Consider the following 20250-nt stretch of genomic DNA (forward strand, 5'->3'; position numbering starts at 1 on the left):
AGAGTCCTGACCATTACAGAATACAATACGACTGAGACCAGATAAAGCCGTTTGCTATGCGATAGAGCGGACCGTGATAGGATTACGTTCCGACAGTACCTGCTGATCCCGATTATGCCAACAGTTTTCGACCGGATAACTTCCATCAGCGTTGGTTCACTGTCTGGTCACTGTCTGATCTCTGTTGGATTACATTCGGTAGAATCGGGACGCAGTCGTAACAGACTTTGTCGAAATTTACCTGGCAAAAGATACAAATTGGATTAGAAGCGGATTGAGAACGGGATTATCGGGATAAATTCGCTTTGAAACGGTTGAATATCGTCGCTCCCTGAACAATATCTGATTGTTGTCATGATTAAATTATTTGTTTTACAACTTTGAATTAAAGTTTAAATTTCCATCCACGATTCACAGGATCTTGATCAGACTTTTGACAAATTTTAATCGGGAATGGTCCTGTCAAGGACGGCAGTAAAATTCGTGAATGTGTGACCCCAGCTTTAGACATTATAATAGATATAGTTTTAATTGTTTTTTATTTTATTGCAGACATAACAGATGGGTGTATCCATCACATGGAGGTCACTGTAAGTATAATAATGATGATACCTGTTATCAATCAGCTTTTCAAAACAATTCTTGAAATTGTTTAGCCTAAAAACTACTCTGCTTAAGGTAGCTAGGGAGTCTTAATTAAAATTGATAAAAAATTTTGATAACTTGTCAAAATGAAGTTTTCTTAATGCTTTTTACAAAAATATATTAAAAGAATGGGTCATTGGACTTTTTTTCACACTACAGGTTGTGCAAAATTGTCAGATTTTGTATAGATTATGCATGGAAAATGTTTTGTGTGATAAAAAGAAAACTTACAATCAGAACTTAAAGATAAAATGTGAGAAGATTGCACTTATAACATGCTTTCAGATAAAAAAAAATAAAAATAAAAAAAAATGACATGCTTTCAGATAAAAAAAATAAAAATAAAAAAAAATGGGGTCACCGAACTTGTTTTCTTGCTACATATCAAAATAGGTAAATTCATAACACTTTCTATTATAAAAATTACTTTATCTTAGTTATCTCCCCTTATTTGGCAAACAATCTAATCAAACACGAACAAGGTGTTTTTTGAGAAATTACAGCTGTAATTATGATAAAACACACAATTTTCTATATTTATATCAAATGTCTTTTACATAAATTACATACAACTCTCAAAATTTGCACATTTCATCAAATGTCTAGACCAAAGGTATCTGCTTCTTCAAAATCCAAGATGAAGGAAGACACCTGAGCCATCTTAATCAAATGCAGGATGGGAACTTTACATCCCACTACTAATTCATTTGTTTGACAAAAAATAATTAACATAGATAGTTATTGGTTTAAGATATTTTGGAAATGTTCAAGAAATGTTTTTCATTTTATTTTGTCACGTAAAAAAATATTCAAAGAAAATTTTAATAACATTTCCAATCATTCATTAATATTACTATTAGTAATATTCTCCAAAACCTGGAAGTCAGTTTTTACATCTTTAATGCATGTAATACAGTTCATTAAATCTCCTTCCTGGCCTTAAGGGCATACGATACAGTATTGAACCTGTATTTACAAGTTGATGAAAATTTGCATATAGGCTATTTTTTACCTCATTAAATCAAATATGTAATAAAAAATATACCTTCATGTGCTACTTTTTGAGTAAAATGAGTTCGAATTTTGTATATTTGCTCAAAATTCAGATTTGTGTCCGTATTTTCTTTTTCGAAAGAAAGACATAACTTTTTTGTTTTAAAAGATAAACACAAAATGGTTTTTGTTAAATAATTGGTAATTTCTGTATTTTATAAGTATCATTAAAAATTATGCAATTTTTATTCCGAAATAACTCTATATTTATCAAATGTTCATGAATAGAGGAAAAAACGTCATTTTTTGCTGCATGTTTATCAAAATTTAAAAAATTGCGCTATTTACAGGTTTTTTTTAAATTTGGGTCACATAATCTCCTTGCAAAATGAAACAAATTGCTGTTTTAAAAAATAGGGGTCCATGCACTCGTTTTCAAATTAAATCAGTTTGAATGATAAAAATCAGTCGAAAATGCATCTTTTCCCGATATGTCAGAGTTTGACATCGCGAAAATAACATTTTACGTTAGCAACGTCATTACATTCCCTGTAACTGTATCGTATGCCCTTAACTACCCTCTTTACATCCTTCTTTATTAAAACACAGTGGTAAAATGTTTGTTTAATCTTTTTGTAAGTACTGTTGTTACCCATCTTTACCTGTATTATAAAAAGTAGCTTGATGTCTCTATTTATGAGAATAAATTCTTGGAGCATCACCTGTATACACCCCTTAAGTTAATACTAAAAATCTTCAGACCAATATTTGCATGCTTGAAAGATTTCATCAAATACAATGCATCAAAAAAAGAAAATTGTATAAAAGCATTGAAAGTATCTTTCTTTTGCTTATTTATTCTTGCTATATTTTCATTTAATTGCAGCTGGAAAATCACTTTTTGATGATGACATTGATGAAGAGGAGCTGTCTAGTGAAAGTGAAAATGAGGTAAGTTTTTGTTTATTCAAGTTCATTAACAAACTTTGATAATTTGTAACTGGAGATGAATATTTTTCTGCACGATAAGAAATACCAGGACAGGGTGCCCTTTTTTTTGTCTAATTTTTAACTGAAATTTGAACTTGTTTAATGTAGATTTCAATGTATGACTTTCTTCAAAGTAAGGGTGATGTGAAGATTAAAACTGATAAGTGTGAATTGTGATTTATTTTGAATAATTATCCTAGGTTAGATTTCATAGTGTGAACACAATATTACTTGCAGCAGACATTGTATGTGATAATGAATACATTCTAGTATACTTTTATTTTGACAGAAGCCAGTATTACCAGAGGTACCAAGGTATCAAAGACAAACAGTGTCATTCCAAATGAAAACAAAAAATAAATTTCAATTTGAAAATCATGTCCCACCTCCAAGACAATTGAACAAGTGTCCTGGAAAATTAACAAGCCAACCAAGTCATGTTCCACCATGGAAACCATTACCACATGTCAAAGAGATGCCTGTTACCAGTACATTAGGTCAAAAGAAGCCTGTCTTCAATCTTGAGTTGATGAATGATCCTGACGTTTCCAGAACAGTTTCTTCAGTAGGCGATAAAGTGGAACTGCCTATAGTTGATGAGGGTGGATGCTTCAGAGAGTCTTCTTTGCTGTCCATAGAGTCCAACATGTTCCCATCAGATGTGTGTAAACAGGAGGCCCCAGCAGTTACACAGACAACTAGTCTGGATGAGAACCTAATCTCATTTGTAGTGGATAGTTTGAATGAAGAAACATCTGCTTGAGAGGAAGGACATTTGTAAAATGAAAAAGAACTGTGATTACAAGATTATTTTCTATTTTTCTTTCAATCTTTTGTTCTATATTCTATTATATAACTTACTTCTGTTTCCAAAATTGATCAAATCAATCCATAGCATTTAAGAGTTCTGTTCAGAGTTCATTACTGAATTGCTAAACTAAAGTCAATTAATATTAACAATGAATGATTATACATAATACTTAGCCATCAGGATCTGACTGTCTGTAGGAAAACTATATATGTATCTTATAATTACCTTTCTCTTTACTTTATAATAAAATTTACTTGCATTGACTGATTTTTCATTGAAAGCCTATCATAGTGAGTACATCTCAGCATCCTAATGTAAATACAAATAAAAATAAATTGTAGAAAAGTCCCTCTACTTAATTTGTACATGGAAGAGGCATACAGTGGAACTCTGTCGGAGAATGTGACGAGTCAAAGTAATTGCTTGGTCAAGGCAAAAATCATGTTTTATCAAAGCATTCAACCCTCTGGCTCTGATGAGACTACTTCAGTTCAGTCAAATAAGTTTTATAGTCCAGTGGATGGAAAATAAATGTAAATTGACCCAGATATCTCAAATATGAAATTTAGAAAATTGCATATTTAGAGATAAATGTTCAAATATGTCAATATTCTTCTTTGTATAAAAGTAAAAATGTCATGGTAGTTAAAACCTCTGTTGACCTTTCAAGAAGAAAGTTAGATAAGAACATACTCCCAACTTCTCGTCCAGTGAAAAGTCAGTTTTTTCCCTTCTAATTTTCATAGTACATGGCTTTCAATTCACTGTTAAATGCTATACATGAATGACTTTTTATTGTAGATTAATTATTAAAGTGAACTCTCAATAACCTCACTAAAGAGGTGTACAATCCACTGAGACATTTTCCTTGGCATGAAAAGGAGAAGAATCATAAAAATATTAAAAGGATTAAGACGATTATGACATATATAACAAATTTACAGTAATTGAATGCAAACATTCCCCATCAGTAATCTTTCGGGACATGTTTCGTTCAGCAAGTGATTCCATAATTTATAGTGACGTCAATGTAAATATTTGTGTATTGATTTGATTTGTGAATGTTTTGTATTGATAAGTTTGCGTTATTGTTGGTGTCCATTAGTATATTGGTCTGTAAAAAGATGCTAAGTGCCTTTTGCCTTTTTTATATAAAGTGGAACACTATGTGCAGTCTTGAGGGGTTTCACCAGTGTTCAGTGATGTTTGTATAGGAGCAAGTTGGTGTACTGCTGCTTTTCAGTATAAAGGATGGCTTTTCGATCCAGGTAATGGGTTGTATGTTGGAGTCACCACTATTAAGGAATAAATCATTTTGATGTTTACTCTGATGTTATTTATTTTGTCTTTAATTTTTTCTGGTTAAGAGTCGTCTGTTGTCGTTAGAAAACACCTTCATTTTTTTTTGCTTCTGAGTTGATCGTGAAGACAATTTTAAGTCTGGCAGTTAGCAGTTTATAGCTGTAATGTTGGATTCTATATATGTTGTGCCCATTGTAACGTCTAATTCAGTTGTTTTAATAATTAATGCAATCATTTTATCCTTTTTTCTTAGACTTTGAAAATGAATGTTCCATTTTTTAAACTTCTTTATTTTGCTGGTTGTCTTACATGTAGTTTCGTTGTGGTGTTGATGGTGTCGTGATTTGTAAGTTTGTACTTGAAGGCATTGAGTTAAGTAATGGGGTGTTAATTAAGAAATAATTCATGGAAGCCATGGATTCTTGGAAATTTACACATGGCCTGGGCCGTGATATTCGAATTTTGTCCTGAGCGTTAGCGAGGGATAACATTAACGAATATCACGGCCCAGGCCATGTGTAAATTTCCAACAATCTATGGCTTCCATGAATTATTTCGATTCTAATAGGACAAATACGGTCATTAAAAAACTGAAGCGAGGATGGGTATGCTGTGTGTGTGGCTCTTCTTTTTTACTCCCTGTTAGATAAAGCTCAAATATCTTTATAAATATGTAGCTTGCGTAGGTTATTTTGTGAATAACTGCTAGAAAAAAACTTTTAAATTCTTTAAATTCTCAAACCCAACATTTGCCATTTTTAATTTACATGTTTTTCTCGTAAGTTTCCGTCAAATCCAAAGTTGACATTTTGTAACAAGGAGCCGCCATGTTGACTTGCTGAAATGAGTAAATATGCGAATAATGCAATAGAATACAAAATAAAACAAAACCTACCTCAAAAATCAGTTTTAATACAATATCATACGAATTCCGATGGTTCATGCAACAGAAAACTTTCAACTTTAGCGGTTTCATGTGTATGACGTCATGTTTTGAAATGACTTAAATGCGCCAAAAAGATTAATAGACTTTCGCGGAATTTTATTTAATTTTTATTTTGTTGATTTCTCCGAGCTCTTGTGCATTACTTCTTTTTATTATGCATACGAATAAGAATAAAAGTTATTTTGTCTTTTTTTAATTGCACTTTTTAAAACAATAAAATCGGCAAAGGGTCTGCAAATAGGTTCCAATACATGTAGATTTACGTGGGAATAATATTGTAACAGCCATTATTATGTATATCTCTGAGTCTGCGCTAAGTATATTTTATTGAGAATTTTATCACAGTGTTGTTTACAAAGCTAAAGAAGCACGTCATATTAGAATGCTTGATCTAGCGTTGATTGGATTGATGTGCCTACTATACTGCGCCTGTCATTATTGAATTGGTTAAAATTCGTAATGTCGAAGCTTGCAATAATGTAATATATGTTCCATACTGGAATATTTGAAACAATGTTTTGGTCCGAGACCACAATTATTTCGTAGTGCATTTCTTTTAGAACATAAATGAAAATTTAAAAAATCCCACCTGTGCTTTCACAATGAAATTTTAAGTGTGTTGTACTACTTTTGGGACAAATTATATCAAAATTATAGAAAAGTTCATCGGCTCTAACTCAAAATATGGACAATTTTATGTTAAGGGCGTCTTGAAATCTTTTGACAGCTTCCGAAGTGCTAGTTTTTAACCTTTTTCAACTGGACCAAATCACTACTTTCCTTTAAAATTCTGGACCCAAATTTTTTAAGTGTTATTTTATCCCCCCAGCTTGCCATTTGAGGCATAATACATGGAGAAATAAATTTGAAAGGGGTATAAAAAATATTCGCAAGTAACCCACTGTCAACACTAGGGACTATATTTGTAGTGTCGGTGGCGGCGTTAGCTACCTTCTTTATATTTTAGAGTTTTTGGGTCCTCAATGCTCTTCAACTTTGAACTTGTTTGGCTTATAACTTATTTTGATCTGAACGTCACTGATGAGTCTTATGCAGACGAAACGCGCGTAGGCGTATTAAATTATAATCCTGGTACCTTTGATAACTATTAGAAGGTGAAAGACCTGGATGCTTCATACCTTGTATATAGATGCCTCATGCTTCGAGCTTTCCGTCAATCACGTGTCCAATGTCCTTGACCTCATTTTCATGGTTCAGTGACTACTTGAAAAAAAGTTCAGATTTTTTGAAATGTTAAATTCCCTCTTATTATGAATAATGGGATAACTATATTTGGTATGTGCGTACCTTGCAAGGTCCTCTTGCCCGTCAGACAGTTTTCACTTCACCTTGACCTCATTTCATGGATCAGTGAACAAGGTTAAGTTTTGGTGGTCAAGTCCATATCTCAGATACTACAAGCAATAGGGTTAGTAAATTTGGTGTATTGAAGGTTGTAAAGTGTTTAGTCCAACTGGCAGGTGTCATCTGACCTTGACCTCATTTTCATGGTTCAGCAGTTATAGTTAAGTTTTTGTGTTTTGGTCTGTTTTTCTTATACTATATGCAATAGGTCTACTATATTTAGTGTATGGAATGATTGTAAGGTGTACATGTCTAGCTGACAGGTTTCATGAGACCTTGACGTCATTTTCACGGTTCAGTGGTCAAAGTTAGTTTTTGAGTTTTGGTCTATTTTTCTAATACTATATGCAATAGGTCAACTATATTTGGTGTATGGAAATATTTTATGACCTACATGACAGTCGCGCAGGTTTTATTTGACCTTGACCTCATGTTCATGTTTTATTGCTTAGTGTTAAGTATTTGTGTTTTGGTCTGTTTTTCTTAATTTATAAGCAATAGGTCTGCTATATTTGTTGCATGGAAGAATTGTTAGCTGTACATGTCTGCCTGGCATGGTTCATCTGACTTTGACCTCGTTTTCATGGTTCATTGATCAATGTTTAGTTTTCTTGGTTAATGTTGAGTTTATGTGACAGTTGTAATAAAGCTTTATATTTAGGACTATCAACATAATATCAATGATTAGGAAAGAAGGCGAGACATTTCTGCATGTGCACTCTTGTTACCTATTATTCTGTTTGTTTTGTTCATACATTGTTGTCAATATAATCAAGGAAATCCTTGATATAATGGAGTTTGATGCGACTGTCATACAAAAAAGAAGTTTAACCAGCTTTTAAATCCGGTTTAATCCACCATTTTCCGTTTTGAATTTTCCTCGGAGTTCAATATTTTTGTGATTTTAGTTTTTAGGAATGCCCAGGCTTAGTAGGCGAACATAACGTAAAATTACCTTGCTATAATTGACAGGTTAACAGATTTACGTATCTGTGTCCACCATTTTCTACATTTAAAAATGCATGTAATAAGTCCGGAATATGACAGTTGTCTATTCGTTTGATGTGTTATATCCTTTGATTTTGCCACTTTCCGTTTTGAATTTTCCTCGGAGTTCAGTATTTATTTATTTTTAATATAGTATTTACTTATTTTACTAATTGTTTTGTAGATTTTACTGTTCAGTGTGAAATACATATTTTATAACTGAACTCCTATGGAATCCTTTACTTTGTTTGTCTGGTTTCTTATGTCTATATTTGTTATAGTTTAAAAGTTAGTAATGGACAATCTCTAAATTTTATTTCAGCATGCTGTTTTTTGTTAACAATATTTATATCTCTTTTACATTGATCTTCTATAATTTGTATTGCCATGCCATAGTGGAATTTTAATCGGATGTTTTGTCCTTCTTTTATAATCGGAGAGCGTGTCGCAGACCAGAGGTAGATAACTATATTTCCTTTCTAGTTTTTATCACGTCTTTAAGGTTTTTCGGTTGTTGCCCCAGATTTAAATCAGGTTCGAGTGTAAACTCGTTTTCTAAATAAAAATTACGGAGAGTAAAGCCTTTGTTGTTCGAGACAAAAAAGCTGAAATTGTACGACAAAAAAATAGAAGTGTTTCGGTTGATAATTACAAAGATTTGACAAAATCTTCTGGATGTAATTACAGTGTAAACTGGGACACTGACTCATAAACTGTACATAAAAAAGTTCTCGTCCTGCGGACTTTTATTCAGTTTGAGTTTATTGGCCCAATTTACACATCGATTTTAATCTGTGTACAAATGTGTTTAATCCTTAAGTATCAATACTAATTGATTTTATAAAGGCAACAATAGTATACCGCTGTTAAAAAGTCATCAATCGATTGAGATAAAATAAATCCAGGTTACAAACTTAAACCGAGGAAAACAAAGAAAACAAAACCCACTGAAGTGCAACAAAACCAACGCTAACGCAACATACATAGAAACTAATTATTTGATTACAACTGCTATATTCCTGACTTGGTACAGGACATTTTAAGAAAAGAAAAACATTGTTCGTAAAATGTCCCTCCCAAAATGTATAATGTGAAGTGGTCGGTATATATAGGTGCTCCGTAATCCGTTTGTAGACGGTATTTGTTTATACATTTGTACATTTTGATTTTAATTTTGCTATGCAATTTTCTTTCGACTTTTGAATGTCTCCCCTTGGTATCTTGTCTCTCTTGCTATTACAAGGTCCGTACCGCTATTTGTTGACTCAGTTCTAAGAGCTAAAATCCACTGTTGCCAGTCCCTTTGAATTAACATGATGTTTAGCTATAAACTCCGTCTGAACAAACACAAGTCTTAAAGTACAGTCATATCCAATTGTTTTTGTTATAATCTATATAAACGAGAGACAAGTCGAAAATAAAGTGACAACGTCATGGCTAAAAAAGAAAAACAGACAATTGGAAATACCCATTGTAATCTGTGAACAAGAAAGGGCCAATATGATGATATATGATAAGATAGAATCGAATTTGCGTATTGCTAATGAACATATTTTGTTTTGACGAAAAGCTAGCAAAATGTTGCCATATACTACTTTTTACAGTTAATTGTCCGTTTGCTAAAATTACGCACGGATGCACCTCCATATAGATTGTCAGATGTTTTGTTTAGACCTATTTGTGCTTATTGCTTACCATCATTTTATATTACTATTTTACTTTCTTGTAACCGTTTACCAGCGGATGTAATGAGACATTATCCATAGACCTATGTTGTTCACATTGAAATTGCTATCATAAATACCATATTTATAATAGATAGCTATCATGGCTTTTATATCTAGGTACATACTATCACAGGGGAGGTACAACCCGGCTCCACACTTCCTTCTAGTAGCTTGTGCTTCCCAATTGCCATCATGAAAGTATGATTTAAATTGCAAGTGATAGATAATTTAGTTACTAACGCAGATTACAATTCCTTCAATCTAGATTTTTCCGATGGTTTTGAGTATGTTTAGACCAATTTAGTATTGATATTCATCATTTACAGTCAATGCTGCTTTTGTCGATTGTTCCTTTGCAGTTTTCCTGTAGCCCTTTCTCTTGTTCATTTACAGATTTCATGCCGTCTTTTTCTGTAGTTCCTTTGCAGTTTTCGTGGAGTCTTTAATTTTGTTCTAATGACACTGATGAGTCTTTTGTAGACGAAATGCGCATCTCGCGTAAAAATATTGGCTTTTTATATTACGAATCCTTTTACAATCTTTTTAAGGTCTTTTTTTGATTTTTTAACAGTCTTTATGTGACCTCTTCACTACATTTGTACATTTTATAGAGCATCTTCTCTAGATTATTGACAGTCTTAATGGCAACTCTTCTCACGTTCCTTTAAGGTTTATTAGCTGAAGCATTTTCTCTCTCTTTTTAGATCTTTCATGGGGCTTCTTTTCTAGTTCCGCTACACAATACAATTTGGTATCTTCAGTGGTTCCTCCTTTGCGGTCATCAATGAGTTTTTTTTCTCTAGTTCTATATTATTGATTGGCACTTTTTCGCCGGCTCCTTTATCTCATATATTGGGATCTCTTCTTTGATGCATTTACGTAATCAACGGAGCCTCTCAGGTAGTAACTTAACAGTTTTTCTATACATTTTATCTAGACCCCTGATATTGCTCATATATTCTTTTTCTCAAGTTCGTGTCATTCCTACAGTGAACCGCATATGTAATGCCCTTGCTGTCTTCATTTAACCTTTTTTTTCTAGTTTTTTTACGGTCTATACAGAGCCTTTTCTTTGGTTCCTTTACGGTCTATACAGAGCCTTTTCTTTGGTTCCTTTACATTATTCATGTAGCCTTACCTAGTCCCTGTACAGTTTTTATAAAACATCCTTTTCTATACTTATTTAGAGCATTTTCTCTAGTTACATAACATTCTTGGGGAGGAATAACTAGAGCTTCTTTACTGTCTTCATAAGGTATTTTTCTTTTCCTTTTATGCTGTCTTCATTGCGCCTTTTTTTTTGGGGGGGGGGGGGGGGGGGTAGCATTGCAACCTTTTTTTAGGTCTTTAGCTTTTTAGTTTAGATATTGTTGGTTCGGAAGGGGCCAAATGATCATAATTGTCAGATAAGAATACCAATAAGAAAGGAAAAGACGCCTCCTTTGATTTAAATTGAGATTATCGTGGAGAACTGAAATGTCTTTGAACGATATTTTGGGCTTTTTAACTATTTATTTTAACTTGTCACTTTTGTACATGTGACGCGCGTATGGCGGTTTGTTTTAAATCCTAGTATCTTCATGAGTTTGTATCAAAATGTTTAAATAGCAGTCTAATTGAAATATAAAACTCTGATTTTGTTATACTCTTATGTATGGAGTATAACGAAACCAGAGTTCTATCTTTCATTTATACTGTTTTAAAAGACAATTATTGCTGTGTTAATTTCTGAACAGTTTTCATCGAGCCTCTTTTCTGATTGCTTTAGGGTAAAAATTGACTGTTGCCTAGTTCCTTGACAGTTTTCACAGAACTTTAATATTATATTAAAGTTTTCGAAGAGCCTGGCCTCTTTGTTCTTTAGTCTTCTTGTGGTCCATTCATTAGATCTTTTACAATCAGTTTAGTTCCATTAGTCTTCGCAGACCCTATATAGCTTTACTTTTAAGAGGTCATCGGTCAAGTTTGATGCAATATGAAAAAGTTAGTATATCTGGTTTCGCTTCTACCCATCTTGTTTTAATAGTTTGATTAAAGGTTTTAAATTAAAAATTTGATGACCGACATTTTTTATATACACATGATATCAACATCAAACACTAGCGTGAAATCTCTGAAAATTCAATACTGTTAGTTTAATGATGAGGATGACTTTATCATGATGTAATACAATTCCAAATTACAAATAAAATAACCGCATTTATATTTGTAACATGAGATATAAATGTTCGACTTTTAAAAAAACTTTTAATCTGATGTCAAGCTGAAAGGAACGGATGTTAAAACGCGCTAAAGGGAATATCTGTAACGAAAAAAATCTATATCGAATAACGATTTGTTTTGAAATCTGTTAATGATGAGGCTTTAAACGACCATAGATACTTTGTCTTTTATTGGATAGGACGAGATAGATTGGTTCATTTATCTATCGTTAGGGAATAAAGCTTTCATCATTTGATATATATTTAAATTCAATAATATGACAAAAGAGCGATTACGCAAATGATATTAGAACACTTCGTTTCATATTGTTGGGATTATTTTGTTCTTTGGAATTTCCTTTCCCGAGAAGTTTTTTGTTATGCAGCAATACAGGAAGAGTGTCTAATGGAATGTCAGATAAAATTGTACTTTTATATTTTATTTCATTCAGGTGAGTACAGATTTATACATTAATAAGTTGTTGTGTCAGACTAAAATAAAATTAACGGTACCAATTTTCTTGCACCAGATGCGTATTTCGACAATACATGTCTCTTCAGTGATGCTCGTGGCCAAATATTTGAAATCCAAAGCTTATATAAAAGATGAAGAGCTATAAACCAAAAGGTCCAAAAAGTATAGCCAAATCCGTGAAGGGAATCAGAGCTTTGCATGAGGGAGATACATTCCTTAATTTATAATAATTTCTAATATTTTGTAACAGCAAATTTTAATAACACAAAAAATTCGTATGTTCATGCCAGTACCGAAGTACTGGCTACTGGGCTGGTGATACCCTCGGGGACTAATAGTCCACCAGCAGAGGCATCGACCCAGTGGTAGTAATAAAATTAACGGTACCAATTTTCTTGCACCAGATGCGCATTTCGACAATACATGTCTCTTCAGTGATGCTCGTGGCCAAAATATTTGAAATCCAAAGCTTATATAAAAGATGAAGAGCTATAAACCAAAAGGTCCAAAAAGTATAGCCAAATCCGTAAAAGGAATCAGAGCTTTGCATGAGGGAGATACATTCCTTAATTTATAATAATTTCTAATATTTTGTAACAGCAAATTTTAATAACACAAAAAATCCGTATGTTCATGCCATTACCGAAGTACTGGCTACTGGGCTGGTGATACCCTCGGGGACTAATAGTCCACCAGCAGAGGCATCGACCCAGTGGTAGTAATAAAATTAACGGTACCAATTTTCTTGCACCAGATGCGCATTTCGACAATACATGTCTCTTCAGTGATGCTCGTGGCCAAAATATTTGAAATCCAAAGCTTATATAAAAGATGAAGAGCTATACTCCAAAAAATCTATAATTGAGGAGAAAGTAAATATACACTCGTAGCCAAAATTCAAAAGAGACAACTTTCACAACGCTTCTTTTTATTATTATATTAACTGTGGCGTCAGAAAGCAAAAAATTAATTATTCTTAAAATATATTTCAAGTTGAATAAACTAAAATGGATATTAAGAATACAAATATATTTTAAAAAAAAGGGGGGAAAAAAGAAAATGTCACAATAAAACCTTTCTTATTTATAACAAACTAATAAACTGAAAACAAGTATGACAGACCTGAAACAACGACAACGACTGAACGACAGGCTCCTGACTTTGGACATGCATATATAGCATGGGGTGTGGTCTACATGCTAATGGGCTTAACCTGCCTCTAACAGACTATAAAATTCAGTTGTGAATTACTTGATTCATCAGATTAACACGAAACACAAAACGAATGTTATATCGGAGTGTTGATTATATCTAGTGTATTCAGAGAATATCTTTGTTTTTTGATGAAATACGAATGTAGGGAGATGCATCCTGTTCTTTAATTTTTTTTACTTTAAAGGTTTGAACTTCTTGCCTTCTTTTTCTCCTAACAAATGTGTTTTAAAGAAAATTGATGTAGACGGCTTTAAAAATTACTTTCTATTAACTCAATATTGTTTTCGTTTCTAGCGCTGCAATTGAAAACAAGTCAACAAATGGAAGTTATAAATATAACAGGTAAGAACTTCACGTGTTAGTAATTACACAGTTAACTGCAGGTCTACGGCAATATCATCACCTCCTAAAGAGAATGATCCGCACGTGTTATCTTTAGTTTCAATTTCAGTTGTTGATACATTAGATTTAGCTCTACCTGTATCTCAATGATTAATCCAGATACACTTGTTCTGGCCCCACCCACCTCCTCATGGGTATCTGAGAGAATTACATGTAAAGTATGTGTGTATGTAATATGCCTCCAGCAGACAAAGGCTATATATTCTGGTCCATGCCCATAACACAATTGGATGTAAGACCAGACCCTGAAGAGCTCATGTTTACTGAAGCCGAACAGAATCTTGTACTTTAACCGTTATGCACAGGCTGGACCAGATAATTATAAAACATATAGTTGAAATGAGACAAAATACTGGTTTGGGCAAACTAACCACAGTTTTATTAATTTCTTTCATTATATAATAACATGACAATGAACAATGAAAGAATCATAAAAAGTCAATTGTTTCGCAAATATCAATTCACTGATAAGTCTGTGGTACTCCATACAAGGAGCTGAAAGCCTAACGTCAACTGTGGTTATCAACATGAAAAATGGAAACTAAACTACTGATACAAATTAAAAAATAAAAGATTTCACTAAAATACAATATCATCAAATAAACAAAATCAACAAATACAATGTAGGTGACACATACAATGACAACAAATAGTCATAAAAAACCCAAAAACAACATACATACAAGTATTGCGAGGGATGTGGTGGGTGGGAATAAAATAGAATTGTAACTGGAATATGAAAAGCAGCCTGCACACGCTTTGTGCAAATTCAAAAGTGATCAAGAGCGCTTGTGATAAAACAAAGACTGTAATTAACAATCTGATTGGATAATTTAAATAAATCAAGAATAATGATTGGCTAGCATTCTAGATACCAACCATACCAATTAGTAAAAGATAAGGGCTGCAGAAATTATGATTTCCAATCATGATTGGATAAAAGGAACTTCCTGGATACAGTAATTAATTAAGTAAGCAAAATGCTATGTTCAAGTTCCCTCTGTATTAATACTTTATTTATTAAAAATAAGCACATTAATCCAGATACACTTGTTCTGGCCCCACCCACCTCCTCATGGGTATCTGAGAGAATTACATGTAAAGTATGTGTGTATGTAATATGCATCCAGCAGACAAAGGCTATATATTCTGGTCCATGCCCATAACACAATTGGATGTAAGACCAGACCCTGAAGAGCTCATGTTTACTGAAGCCGAACAGAATCTTGTACTTTAACCGTTATGCACAGGCTGGACCAGATAATTATAAAACATATAGTTGAAATGAGACAAAATACTGGTTTGGGCAAACTAACCACAGTTTTATTAATTTCTTTCATTATATAATAACATGACAATGAACAATGAAAGAATCATAAAAAGTCAATTGTTTCGCAAATATCAATTCACTGATAAGTCTGTGGTACTCCAAACACTTGCCCAAACCAGGTAGAATGTAGAGATAGGTTAATTAGTAGAAAGTTTTAGTGCATTAGCAAACGTTTTCATAACATGCAATCTATATGAAGGAGAGGGGTCTAAATAGCCCTTATATGCATCACTTTTCCAGTCTCCTTGAGACTGAATTAGTTCCCCCGGAACACCACACTGAAAGGCAAATGTAGCCCCTCCTCTTCGAAAACTATGCCCAGAATAAAGTGAAGCATCAAAACCAATGATTGATAGGACAGTTTTAAGCCTAGCCAAAAACACTGCATAGGTTAATGGGATAGTGTCCTCCCCATTTCGATATAAAAAGGCTGGGGAAGGAGTTTGGACAGCTGGTACCATTTTAAAATTTAATAATAAAGCCTGTGAGGGGCATAAAGGAGAGTTTTTTATAGCAGGAAGTGGAATATCTAAACAACGTTCTGCAAACTGTATAGTCTTAGATTTGGAAATGCGCAATAGGACACCATCTTCCCGAAAAAATACATTATGTCTACTTAAATGGCGATCAGGGTCAAAATCATTTACAGATGGTGTCAACAAATTAGACTTCCTGAAAAAAGAAAAGAAAGCCACAAGGCAAGCTGCCCAAAAAGCTACATCTTTTGTGTCGTTAAAGGATATAATGGCAAAAATTTTAAACAAAATCTTGGGAGTAATTGGCAACTTGGCTGTGTTGACATCCCCCAGCACTCTACGTGCACCTTTCAAAACATTTGACACTAAATGAGTGTCAATCGGGGAGCTATACCCTGCCTCAAGATGCAAAATTCTGATTATGGATAAATAATTGCACAAGGAATTATACTTCAGTCGACGAGACAGGTGGGCTATATATCTTGCTAAATTCTCTTGACTTAAGGGAACCACTGGAATACCAATTAAATTACAAAATGCCACAAATGACTTTAAATAAGTCATGTAGGTCTTTTTGGTTGATTCTGCATAGGCATGGCATCTGAAGTCCAGAACAATATCATCCAATGCCGTCATCTCTTTGGAGCCCTGTGAGCCTATTCAAAAGAAAAAGGAGGGAGTGACTAGACATGTGGGATTCCAAGTGGTGCACAAACAGAGGATTAGGTAAATAAAAGCGCATGAACTTTATACTCATCGAAGTATCATGCAAACGCGAAATCATGTCAGCCATGACATTTGATTTACCTGCAATGTGCACAGCTTTTATGTGAAAGTTGTTAGAAGCTGACAACCAAAACAGCTCTCTTAAATAAGACATCAAGGTAGCATTCCTTGAAGAACACTTGTTTAAACAACTAACTGTTGTCACATTGTCACAAAAAATTAAAACACGCTTATTTTGCCATGCTTTTGCCCAGCGCCTAGCCGCAAACACAACAGAAAGCGCTTCAAGCTCATTAATGTGCAAATTTTCTGCAAAAGGAAAATCACATTGCCAATTTACATAAAACCAATCATTATCAAAAAACCCACCAGCTCCGGAACGGCATGCATCTGTAGCTACTGATGTGACAGGATATTGATCTAAAATCAGTGATTTCCCATTGAAGGTTGAAATAAAGTTATTCCACCAGAGAATATCTTGCGCAATATCGCCCTTAAGACGCGCTTTATGCCAATCCCGCTTAATACGCATAATGCAGTTGATAATTCGTCGAAGAAAAACTCTTCCGCCACGAATCACTGCAGACGCCCAGTTTAATTTCCCCGCTAGGGATTGCAATTGCTTTTTAGAAGCATGGGAACGCTTTGTAAATGCAAGCAGCTCTGCTTTTAACACCGCCAATTTATCGCTTGGAAGTCTGACTTCCATAGTAGTAGAATCAATTTCTACGCCAAGAAAAGTGATTTGCTGACATGGATCAACCACTTTAGACCAATTTATCGCAAAACCTAAATAACGCAGCAAAGTAATAAGCACATTCAAAGCTTCTTTGCATCTAGATTTAGTATGCTCGCATATGAAAAAATCATCTAAGTAAGCCACAATGGTAAAGCCCTTACGTGACATAATCCTTCTAACGGCCTGGGACAAACGATGAAAAATACCTGGTGCCAATTTGGAACCAAAAGGGAGTTTGCGATCAAAAAAGGTAAATCCTCTACCATCAGGGAAAGTCCATCTAAAACCTGTCACCTGCTGGCTTGTTTTACTTATTTGAACTGACCTGTAAGCCGATTTCAAATCCACTTTTGCCATGTAGCAGCTGGCTGTTACAAGTTTTGTCGCATCATCTAAAGTTTGAAAAATTTGTTTCGATGGGTCACCTGCAAAGTCATTGACGGCAGAACCTTCAGGTCTACTACAATCATGTATGAGCCGTATACCGCCCCCGGCTTAGGTATAACACCCACGGGACTAATAATTTTGGGTTTTTCATCTGCAAAAATATAATTACCATTTTCAATTTCAATCAAAACTTGTGCATGTGCTTTACTGTAAAGGGGGCCAGACGGACTAGCAGAGGGGTGATTTTTTGCTTGAATATTTAAAGGGATATCAGAAGCATCAATAATGTCAAAGCCAAACTCAATACCGTGAAGAAGAAATTCTTTATCAAAATCATTTTGTAATTCGTTAGACCAGGCAGACAGGATGAGGTCACGTGTAGGCTTTACCATTATACCCCGTTTTTTGGATTGCCATGCAATGAGTTAGAGTGAGAATGAGCAGGATGCTTATTAGCACAGCCTGGTACAGCGCAAACATGCTCAAACCTACAATTTGTCATAAAACATCCCTTCCTGCTGTTAAACCTTTTGCATATTTCCCGCCCACCTGATGTGTGGGAAGCATATGAAATATCATGTTTAACCCCCGGTCTAGGGCCAGTGGACTGATATTTGGAGCCTCCTGTCTGAGGCTTTATAAAACCCTTTGGGCGTAAATATATGGAATGCAAATGTGGAACATCTGTACCCCAACGAAACTTGTGCTGTTTCTGCAGCTGCCTATATTCTCGGTCATAAAAAAAACCAGAAACCATGTCACAAGAAGCAACAAGATTGTAAATCCTTGCAGTATATGATAGGTAATCAAGTAACTGAGTTTGTGGCAAATCCCCAGAGGACAACAGTTTGTACATAATAGATAAATTCGCACTAGACCATTGACACAAACTCAGGGACTCAAGTTTCGGCTTAACTGGACCAGATTTGAAAATAAGCTGACCCCCCGAAGCATCTGAAATAAGTTTTTCCTCTGAAGTACCTGACATATGTACATTCACAAAATCAGTAATGTCATAAAAATTTATAGTAACATCATTAAAGGAAGATTTTAAAAATATTTGTGGGTCTTTCCACGAAATAATGTTAGAAACACAGTCAAAATCTTGAGTACCTTCAGAATGCACTGTTGATTGTCCTTGGTGTTTGTTAAGGCCATCGCCCAACGGTAACGATTGTTGCTGTTGAAGCTGTTTTGTTATAGCTTGTACATATAAATCACCACTTCCGGTTTGAACTGCACCGCCATCTATCGTCTCTGTTGCGCATGCGTTGAGTTGGGCATTCGAAGTTGCCGGAAGTTGATCATTCGCCGCCATGTTAGATTCGCTCCCGCTCTCCGCTGGAAACGTAGATTTCACTGCACGCAGCAGTAGCCGTTGTTGTCCAATTGGAATCTTCGATTTAGTCAAATCCTCAGGCAGGAGACAAGAAAGGGCTTCAATGGAGTCGTATCCTAGCCTGATTAACTCCGCCGCCGAATGTTCATTAACTTTCCTGCTGGCCGCCCACTTTTTGACCCGGTAAATGTCAGATAGTTCGACCATCGGGTTCCCGATCTCCTCGTTTTCGGAGTCCAACATTGTTTAACTTTATAAAAGATGCAAGTGTTAAAAAATTATGTAAATCCAAAGCTAAAAAGAATCTTTTACGCCTGTCTGGAATATCTGTTGTGAATATTACACAATTTAGGAATTTCTCCACAGAATAGACATCCGTTGCATTGCGCTGCACAATCCATTCGTAAAGTCCAATAGAACCTGGTTAAATTTCCTTCACAATTTTTAAGTTCTCTTGCCACATACCGAATTTCCGCATTAGAGAAAATATACCATTCCGGAATATTTAGAATGTTTCTAATTTGATGTTCCGCACGAACATATGCACGTTCAGACGTCATATTTTAAACAAACATGTTTAAAAAACGATCAGCTTTAAAAAGTTTCAATAATAATTCCAGTGATAAAAATAAAATAGAATTGTAACTGGAATATGAAAAGCAGCCTGCACACGCTTTGTGCAAATTCAAAAGTGATCAAGAGCGCTTGTGATAAAACAAAGACTGTAATTAACAATCTGATTGGATAATTTAAATAAATCAAGAATAATGATTGGCTAGCATCCTAGATACCAACCATACCAATTAGTAAAAGATAAGGGCTGCAGAAATTATGATTTCCAATCATGATTGGATAAAAGGAACTTCCTGGATACAGTAATTAATTAAGTAAGCAAAATGCTATGTTCAAGTTCCCTCTGTATTAATACTTTATTTATTAAAAATAAGCACAAAATAATGTTCATTAGCAAACACTCGTTGGCGCACAACTCGTTGGAAAAAAGACAATGTACCATGGTCATTGACATTTAACATCTTTCATGCTGTTTTTTTTGTAAAAACCCGTCTACCATTTTGTAATAAAAAGAATCTGTGGATCATCCGTCACGTTTACATAAGGTTATATTCATTTTTCTGTACATAGCTAATGAAATGTATGTGCTATTATAATTAAAGACCTCAATTATAATTATAT

At 34.2% G+C, this 20250-nt stretch overlaps 3 protein-coding genes across 3 annotated transcripts in view; 2 read left to right on the forward strand and 1 right to left on the reverse strand.

Annotated features, from left to right (window-relative positions):
• LOC139511133 (uncharacterized) overlaps positions 1-3529 on the forward strand; it is a 231704-nt gene extending 228175 nt beyond the window's left edge. Inside the window, exons 171-173 of the mRNA XM_071297705.1 lie at positions 553-590; positions 2525-2589; positions 2918-3529. Coding sequence (XP_071153806.1) covers positions 553-590; positions 2525-2589; positions 2918-3391 — 577 coding nt within the window. The 3' untranslated portion in view covers positions 3392-3529. The remainder of the gene's footprint in view (positions 1-552; positions 591-2524; positions 2590-2917) is intronic.
• Positions 3530-12186: 8657 nt separating this feature from the next.
• LOC139513744 (uncharacterized) overlaps positions 12187-20250 on the forward strand; it is a 31544-nt gene continuing 23480 nt past the window's right edge. Inside the window, exons 1-2 of the mRNA XM_071302513.1 lie at positions 12187-12419; positions 13952-13999. Of these exons, the coding sequence (XP_071158614.1) occupies positions 12269-12419; positions 13952-13999 (199 nt within the window). The 5' untranslated portion in view covers positions 12187-12268. The remainder of the gene's footprint in view (positions 12420-13951; positions 14000-20250) is intronic.
• On the reverse strand, positions 14638-19406 carry LOC139513743 (integrase/recombinase xerD homolog). The gene is made up of 2 exons (XM_071302512.1): positions 18831-19406; positions 14638-16521 (listed from the first exon to the last, which is right to left on the reverse strand). The coding sequence occupies exons 1-2, from the start codon at positions 19297-19299 to the stop codon at positions 15527-15529; spliced, it is 1464 nt and encodes a 487-aa protein (XP_071158613.1). The 5' UTR covers positions 19300-19406; the 3' UTR covers positions 14638-15526.

Source organism: Mytilus edulis, chromosome 2 (assembly GCF_963676685.1).
Source record: "Mytilus edulis chromosome 2, xbMytEdul2.2, whole genome shotgun sequence".
NCBI classification, from domain to species: Eukaryota; Metazoa; Mollusca; class Bivalvia; order Mytilida; family Mytilidae; genus Mytilus; species Mytilus edulis.